Source organism: Electrophorus electricus, chromosome 9 (genome assembly GCF_041902795.1).
Source record: "Electrophorus electricus isolate QZ-2024a chromosome 9, ASM4190279v1, whole genome shotgun sequence".
NCBI classification, from domain to species: domain Eukaryota; kingdom Metazoa; phylum Chordata; class Actinopteri; order Gymnotiformes; family Gymnotidae; genus Electrophorus; species Electrophorus electricus.
The window spans coordinates 12,917,389-12,926,978 of record NC_137505.1 but is presented as its reverse complement, the minus strand read 5'-3'; the positions used below and the strand labels follow the sequence as shown (position 1 = coordinate 12,926,978).

Here is a 9,590-nt window from a genome sequence, read left to right as displayed (position 1 = left end):
TGGGGAGGGGTGGATTGTAATTTACAGCTTTTCTTTTTTCCAACTACACTTCTTCCTTAAAGCTGTGTTTTACGGTATTTCACTACTTTAGTTCACAGTCGTAATTGTACTGAGTAGTGTCCTCGTTGCCTGTAGATTGGCAATTAGTGGAAGAGGCTGGGTGGACTACATTATGCTAGTAAAAATAATTTCAAAGGACTCGAAAATCATAACCAGCTTTCTGGTTTTCCTTAGTCACTTAATGGTTTCTACTGCACATGTATGAATAATATCAGATTACTCTCCATGGTCAAGGCTGTCACCTAAATGAGAAACCACAGCCAGGAGTCTGTGGGTGCCGGTGGGTGCACATTCCTGCAACCAACAACTACATCTGTTTTTTTCATACGATTAACTGAAAATGCATCATGGATCGTTGAAACCCCATCTCTGTATTAACAGGCCTCTTTCATTGTCTCTCATTCTGTCTCTGTGTCTCTCTCAGCCTGTATCTCTCTTCTTTTTGGTCTCTCTCTCCTCACCGGTGGGCTTACGTGCTGTCCTCTAGCTCCCTGTCCTTCTCCTCTCTCATTTACTACTGATGGGTTAAAAGAACTTAGTCATTATGGCAGATACTTATACACAGCTGTATTATCACTCCACTGAAAGAAAATGGCACAACTCTACCTGGCTGGGGACTGGAGTTTTCCCCCAGTTTATCGTTTTGCTTTTCTTTTCATTCAGTCAGCATTTTGTAGCTAAAGGGGAATGGGTGGACAGAGAAGTATGTGGGCACGGGTTGATGGTACGAGCTCACCTCGACTGCTGCCTGAGAGAAGCCACCCCAGGAAGGGCAGAGAGATCCAGCTCGGACGGGACGTCCATCACGTCTGAGAGCTTTTGGCCTAGCATGTCAAACCGCTTAATGTGGAGGATGTGAATACTGTTCCAAGAGGAAAAGTGACTTAAGGACTGGAAGTGTGTTTGAGTGGAGGAGGGTGTGTGTGTTGGACTGGTTTAAAACTCATTCTTTAAGGTCATCTACGTCAGACGAGACTCACTGTGGCAGTGTGAAAAACTCCACCTCTTCAGTTGCCTTGCAGCCTACTTCACACACAAAAACGCTCAAGTAGTGTTGGCTGAAAAAAGAAAGAGACCCTTTCATTGAGAGTGATAAAATCAAAATGGCAGCATGTCATAACTGTATTCTCTCCTTTACAACACAGTAATGAAGCGTTATCCAAAGAGGGTGTGTGACGTGACAGACCTTAAAGTAAGTGTGTAGACTGTCGGTCATAGTAGGGCTCAGATTAACAGAGAGGTAGTTGTAGACATCCACTCTGCAGCTCTGCTGTCCACAGCTTTCACAAAATGGAGAACAGAAATATTAAAACATTTGCACAGAAATAACTTGCTGCATCCCTTATACAGTGTGTGAGTTATCACATGCTAATATGCTTGTGTATGTTTTACTAGTAGATAACAGCTTATCTAATGTGGAGCATCAAAACAGTAAACATGTACACTAATGCAAAGCCAGCAGAGCACGTAGAATGCTCAGTCCATGTCAGTTATGTTTTCCCAAACTCACACACTCTGGGATTTGAAAGTTATGTGATGAATAGAAGCTGAACTGGTGAGCATTTTAAATGTTCACATTTAAGTTATGTATGTTATGAAACTTTCATGAACACTTTAAACAGATGTCCGGAGAAAGCGCCTGCTCTCGGTGAGAAAATGTACACTTTAAACAAACACGTTAAGACTGGTTAAGACCAGTCCATTAACACAAATGAGATATGGAACAGTGATACATAATTACCTGGTGCATGTGAGCACAGACTTGATATGAAACTCAAAAGTTTTCCGCAGGGCAGATGTAAGAGAAGAAAGAGGCCCCGAGCCTCTCTTCCTCCTCTTTCAGCTGCAGTAACTCAGGAACTCATGGGCATCCTTTGGAGGACAGCACAGGAGAACATCAGAGGAGGCTTTGCTCCTGGACTTCAACAGCAGTGAAAAAACAAAGGTGCCCGTGTTCAGTTCCTGCAGGGTACTGCGTGAGGTTCTGAGGTGTTCTGAATGGCTGAGGGGGCCGTTTAACTGGACATGATCATAATCTTCTTCAAATGCAGGGCAGCGGGCTGAAACACACTCAAGCAGGGCTCCCAGGAGCTGAACCTTCTGCTTTGTGCTCCGACTGGTGAGGCGGGCCTGCTGCAGATCTGCAAAACATCTACACCCAGCAACAGGGAGACCAAGTGGTTTATATCTCTGAGCTTCACAGCACCTCCTTAAGCACTCATGATTAAACTGTTCATTTAGACCCATGTGAAGCCTCTGGTTCTGAACGGACATGTGTGCTGGTGTGTGTAGACATGCCTGGAAGAGCAGGATGTTCAAATATATGGCACAGAAATCCAACCGGAGGGCTCTCGATTGGAAGAATGTGGTTGGACCAAATCCATATAAGAGTCTGAAAGTGTGTGAGTAAAGCGCACTTTTGCGGCAATTAAAGTGTGTAAGGCTCACTCTAGCAATGATGAAAGTGTGTAAAGTGCACTCTAGTGACGATGGTGCGCTTTAGCAGGCCCGTCCAGAGCGCTCTGTATTTGTCCATGACGTCTGCAGTGTGGATCAGCGCTCAAGGAACAGCTCACATCACACCTAACCTCAGCAGAAAACACCAGACTCCACATGCTGATTGCCTTGCGAAAGCACAGACTGCCTGCATGATCCCAGCAATGTTCCTCTTTAGGACTTTGGGAGCAAGTCCCTCCTACCACACAGTAAGTCCAGTGCTCCCAAATTATATAATCATTTCTGCATTAACCTTTGAGTTTTAATTGGGTTTTTCAGCAAAACATATTTACTGAGCTTTTGCTGAAATTTAGGATATTCTATTAGTCATATAATGCTAATGTTCTTCTTGCTGTCCTGGGTGCCATGCTGGTTGCCATGCTGGTTGCTCTTCTTGTTGCCATGCTGTTGGCCGTTCTTGTTGCCATGCTGGTTGCTTTTCTTGTTGCCATGCTTGGCGCTGTTCTTGTTGCTGTGCTGGTCGATGTGCTGGTTGCCATTCCTGTTGCCGTGCTGGTTGCCATTGTTGTTGCTGTCCTGGTTGGAGTGCTGGTTGCCGTGCTGGTTGTGGTTCTGCAGAACTGAGTCTTTGCTCCTCCATTTCCTGTACCATGTAGGTATGCTCAGAGATTGCCCTGTATGCACTCTCAACATCATTTGGTCTTTGCAGCCTTACAGCTACTTCCAATTCATTCCTCATGATTGGTGTTGTGTATTTTGAATACGCTATGTCTGCTTTTTCCCTGGCAATTTTCTTCATTTCCTGCAACAAAATGCTGTTGGTTGTCTCAGAGAGGAGTGTATCGTAGTGCTGCTTGTAGCTGTTCCATTCACAATTGCATTTAAAGCAAACCTAAAGGCAAAATGAGTCGTGAGTAACACCACAGCTGCTTAAGAGGTACCATAGAAACAATCCACCAGCCATGAGGATCAAGCCATACGTCTACATTTTCTCTTTCATGAGCATCATTTCTTTCTCTGTTTATAAACAGTATAATTACAGGAGGTAAAAGCAGATACAGTACTCCATTTACATGTACACCAGGTTTGCAGGAGCAATGAAATTCCATTTCAAAGATGCTCTGGAGGATGTAGAAACTATGAAGATGAGAAAAGCGTTGGCAGCCGTTGAGAGGAGGCTGAATAGTTTCTGTGGTACATGAGGTTACTTCACTCAATTCACTCAGTTCAACTTCAGATGAAGAAAAATTGTGAGAATAAGTTGATGTCCAGCTGCCCAAAAGCCCTGCATCCCGTCTTTAACTTGTGTGATCGGTTTAGAGGTGTCAGCAGTCCAAACAGAGTCTGATTCCAAAGGCGAATCCCTCGGAATGCTTCAATTATGGAATGTATCATGAGGAGGACATTGGGTATCCACAGGTTCCTCTTGGAAATATTTCCAACCACATTAGCAAGTTTCAGTATAAGTAACATATGTTAGAGACTTATTGTTAATTTCATATTGATGTGTAAAATTTCTTTTTGTTTTCAGTACCTATGAAAGATTTTGTCTGTTTTCTTGCTTTTTTTTTACCAAGTTTATTTTTTTGTATGTCATGTTGTTATTAATTCCATTCTTTTCTAGGCTTATTTACATTTCCATTCACGATATTTAGCAGATTTTTTTTATCCAGAGTGACTTACAAAAGTGCTTTATCATTTACTCAAGGAATGAATACATCCTAGCCAGTGCAGTAAGTTAGAGTCCAAGATACCATTGAACTAGAATACTGTTGAAATACAGGGATCAGTGCTGATGCCTAGAAGTGCAAAATACTCTATAACAGATATCGATAAGTTCGGAAAACAATACTCTAGAATAAGTACCAGAGGTTCAGTTACTCAACATAGGTGTAGGATCAGTGCTCATTTAAATATTCCACAAATAGATGGGTCTTCAGTCTGCATTTGAAGACCACAAGGGACTCTGCTGTCCAGACAGTAAGCAGACATTTGTTCCACCATCTAGGATCCAAGATAGAGAATACTCTCGATACTTGTCTTCCATGAGACTTGAAGCATGGTGTTTCAAGCCAAGCCATACTTGAGGTTCGACGTACTCAAGGTACAGATCGGGCTTTTACCATTGACATCAAATATTGAGGGACATTTTTGGCTTTGTAGGCAAACATTCAGGTTTTAATCTGATGTGTGCAGCTATTGGAAGCCAATAAAGGGAAACCAGTCGAGACCAGTCTTGCTGATGTGTTTTGGACAAATTGTAGAGGTCTGATGTCTCGGAGGAAGACCAGCAAGTAGCGAGTTGCATTAGTCTAGCCTTGAGATTACAAGAGACTGCACAAGCACCTGGGTAGCTTCCTGTGAGAGAACGGGCCGAATCCTTCGTATGTTACAAAGGAGAAATCTGCAAGACCGTGTTAGATTAGAGAAGAATGTCAAAGGCTGCTGAAAGGACTAGAAGAATCAAAACACATGACAGTTTGGCAGCTTTAGCAGCAAGTTTTTCCGTCACATGCTATGAGGGCCATTTCTGTAGAATGTGCCGGTTTGTAGCCAGACCGATTGATCACTTTATGCAAGTGCATGTACAACCAATGTTTCAGGAACTGCTTAAATATTAGGTTTCATACCTCAAATGTTAATCAAAATGAAGATTTTGAGGAAAATAAGTTTAATATGTAACTTTTCTCTGAAATATACCACCACTTTACTGGATAATATTGTTACTGACTTGTTCACAAACAGTAAATGTCATTCTTTGCAGTACAAATCTTTGTAAACTTTGCAGAGAATTAATTTATTATGATTATTCTTTATGTCTTTGGTTTGGACTTTTTGGGGGCAAATATTGTTCGAAACTGGATGTTTGACAAATCACATTATTTTTTGTTACACACAAAAGGGTCTCTATACGAAAAAAAAGTTGAAAGTCATATAAGGCTTCTTTTGAAGAAAGATGTACCCATCTATCAGTACCCATCTATCAGCTACTTACTCGGCTGCTGCTAAAAATAGGGATTTCAAATATTTTTTGAACTATTGACTTATTTTCCCAATAACCAAAATGTCAGTGCAGCATTCTAGAAATGTCACAATTGTCACAATGTCACAATGATTATTCTTTATGTCTTTGGTTTGGCCTTTTTTGGGGCAAATATTGTTTGAAACTGGATGTTTGACAAATCACATTATTTTTTGTTACACACAAAAGGGTCTCTATACGAAAAAAAAGTTGAAAGTCATATAAGGGTTCTTTTGAAGAAAGATGTACCCATCTACCAGTACCCATCTATCAGCTACTTACTCGGCTGCTGCTAAAAATAGGGATTTCAAATATTTTTTGAACTATTGACTTATTTTCCCAATAACCAAAATGTCAGTGCAGCATTCTAGAAATGTCACAATGCATATGACATCACAACAGCTTTGACGTCACTACAAGTATATAAAGGTGAGCGCAAGCATTTATATGTCATTTCACTTGACAGATTTCAGCAGTTATAAAGTTGGAAGACAATAGAGTGAATTAAACCTAATCGTAGGTCAACTTTCCAGAACAAGGTACGGTTGAATAAGTCAATTTTGTAATTACAGAAGGCTATTTTCCATCTAATTGTATGTGTATGTATCTGTCTGTCTGTCTAAATGTCCGCTTAGCTACTATAGCTAGAGCTTTTCTAATTTTATGATGAACGGTCTGTCTGCTGTAGTTTTATATAGTTATGGAATGCATTGACGTTCCACCTGTTTTCTCACACAAGGCTTTATGTCAAGCATAAGCGACTGCTTTTTATGCTATTTAGATTTTGCTGTTTTAAAGGTACAAGACAAGTAATATAAGTGATTAAACCAAATTTCATCACCATACCTGCCCTTTCTCGTCTGCCCACAATTGGTGACGAATTTCGTTGTGATACGTCCACACTGCAGGTGCGGTCTGTCTGCTGTAGTTTTATATAGTTATGGAATGCATTGACGTTCCACCTGTTTTCTCACACAAGGCTTTATGTCAAGCATAAGCGACTGCTTTTTATGCTATTTAGATTTTGCTGTTTTAAAGGTACAAGACAAGTAATATAAGTGATTAAACCAAATTTCATCACCATACCCGCCCTTTCTCGTCTGCCCACAATTGGTGACGTATTTCGATGTGGTACGTCCACGCTGCAGGTGCGTATAACGTTCCTAAGTGCGGGCAGTTTGAGACGAACAGCTCTACTTAGCAGAGAAGAGTCGGTCCACAGTAGCGCCCCTCTCTCTGCGTCTACCTCTGTTCACTCACTAGAGAGAATCTGCTTAATATAAACAATTTAATTTGATAATTTTGACCATTACCACTTTGTGCGCTGTGTGAGCAAAAACAATGTATGTATTCTTTGCTTTCTAACTTTCACAGCAGTTGTCGGTTATGTGTTGATTTTGTCAGATGCCCTCACGGTTATAAAATCATTTTAGCGTGGCCGAGCCACAGGTTGAATATTTGGAAGTGACTGTTGGTTAACACGTAAGCTAGTGTTAATGGGTGCGTTTCAGTCGCTGTCATACTCGTCCCGTTGTCTGAAACGGAAAAAAATATATGTAATAGAATTATCAAAAAAAAAGGACTTATTGCTTGAAGCAGTGAAGCGAAAACGGGTTTTATGTTATGAGCAAATTTTTGGCCCTTAACTCAAAAGAGAGTTCCATTTGAGAGTTCCAAAGTCTAGAGTTTAAAAGTAACTTGTTAATGGCTATAAATGAACAGTTTAAATGCGTAAAAAGAGCAGCTGACCTGTTGCTTGCCATATGGGCTAGTTAGCTCACCTTCATATGTACTGCTAACCTGACTGGTTACTTATCTTAGTTGGCCTTCTCCAACAGTCACCATTACGTGGGGTCAGATATTTGTTAGCTAATAAGTTACTTCCATATACCCACCAACACATTCTACAGGTCAACACATTCCTGCTGCCCCTTTTGTGTATGTGTCATGACTGTTTACTTAATGATGTTTAAGTTGTTTGTGACCTAATTATTAACCACTAATAAAATCAGTTTAAACCATTCATAAACTTTTTGTATTCAATGCAGTAAGATTTAGCCTTTGGAACTAATGGTTTAGGGATATGCATACCCAGCTGCTTGCCTGTTGAAATTTGCCTGTAAAGGTGTGCTGCCATTCTGATTGCTTTCTTGCCTGTTTTCTGTCCTCCATGAGTGTTGGTCTGCATACTGACAGTCTTTCTGAACTGACTGCCATTCACATGTATAACTGTCTGCCTTCTGATCCTCAAGCCTGCCTGCTTACATGTTAGATTGCTGTCTGTCCACCAAACTGTAAAAATGATTTATGCTTTTGACTTCATATTGCCTTTTCAGAACAAAGTATTCCAGGAGAGTCCTAAGAAAACTTGGACCAGGACAAATGGAGAAACAGAAGCGTCTTTTTGGCAGGAAGATGTAAGGCCTTTGCACTACAATGTTAAAAAATCTTAGAATAACAATATTAATTTAAAATGATTCTTATTTATATAGCATATTCCTTATAGAACCCAAAATCTCAAGGTGCTTTACACTGCAATGAACGAACAGTATTCAGTAATAAAACATTGATCAAATAAAACAGTTAAAAGTCACAAAATATAAATGTAGAAAATGAAATTAATTGAAACAGAATTTAAATTAAACCGGCTAAACAAGCTGAACAATTAGATCAAGCTAAACAAGCCACTATTTAATCTGTATTAAACACCAATAGAGCTTGCACTCTAAATACTTTCTGGACTATTCCAAAGTATCGGAACGATGAAACATGAAACAGATGAAACATGTTTCATCAGCCTTGTTATTTTAAAAGATTAGGAAGTAATGTTAAAGGAATTAGTCTTATTTTCCTTATAATGTGCTAAAGTAGAATAAAATAATTTTGATTGTATTGTGCAATTAACAAAATACAACATGGACCTGAGCTCTATGAGTGATTCATCCATTAAATAGAGAATAAGAATAACAATCTATAAACTTAGACACAAGCTCTCTCAAAATAATTTGATCATGGATTTTAGTTCAGGCTGTTGATGTTTGAAGAATGACAAACAAACAACATTTCCTTATATATTTTTTTTGTTTCCATAGTAAAATTCCTTCACCTCCAAAAGTGGCACGGGCTTCTTCAGTATTTAAAAAGGTGAGTTTAAAATGACCAAATTTGTTATTCATCATAAAATCGAATTGTTGCTAATAAGTGAGATGTCAGCACAGTTGTTATGTTATCCTGATATTTAATTTCTTTTTATTCAACCTCTTCTATGGTTCTCAAAACAAGAGCAAGTCAAAAAGCACAAGACAAGACGAGAATAAACCTGTGAGGAATGACAGCAAAATGCTCCTTGATAGAGCCAAAAAAATCATCCCAGACTTGGAGAAGCTCGATATTGCACCAATCTTGACCCATTTTGTGATGGATCTGACTAATGAGTATGCCATTTTTAAACCTTTTCTTCTTCTTCTTCTTCTTCTTCTTCTTCTTCTTCTTCTTCTTCTTCTTCTTCTTCTTCTTCTTCTTCTTCTTCTTCTGCTTTTTCAATTTATCATTTTTATTTTTGGTATACTTTTGAATGTATGAGATTTTTAGAATAAATATTAATTATAGTTCTAAAGAATGCTTTTATTCACATTCTTTTAGGCAGTGGACATCTATCCGGAAAGCAATCCCTAGTCCAGTAAGTCATACTACATTGCTTACACATCAACATATTTTAAATGGGATTCATATTAATTCTAAACCAAACAACCAAAACCATTTTGGAGCAATTTTCAATGTTCGCCTTTCTATGTTATCTCTCCTTTCTTTCACAGGAGACAAAGGTCATGATCTCTCATATGGGTTCATTCATTGCGGACATTGTCACTGAAGTAACTGTGATGGGTCTTCTTTCATCTCTGGAAGAAATGTTAGATGTTGATCTAAAATCAGTGTTGCTTTCAAATTCCAAGAAGGAAACTGCAGATTTGCTGAATGCTTTCCGTACCAGATCTTGTGAGATAAATCATTCAGCTTCAGTCCACGTGAAGGAGGGGACAGCTCATATAGA

The 9,590-nt window shown here is 39.4% G+C and overlaps 1 protein-coding gene across 1 annotated transcript in view; it reads right to left on the bottom strand.

Moving 5' to 3' along the window:
• Positions 1-276: 276 nt before the first annotated feature.
• The window catches only part of LOC145659183 (homeodomain-interacting protein kinase 2-like), a 32,766-nt gene continuing 23,452 nt past the window's right edge, over positions 277-9,590 (bottom strand). Inside the window, exon 7 of the mRNA XM_081720328.1 lies at positions 277-302. Within this exon, the coding sequence (XP_081576454.1) occupies positions 277-302 (26 nt within the window). The remainder of the gene's footprint in view (positions 303-9,590) is intronic.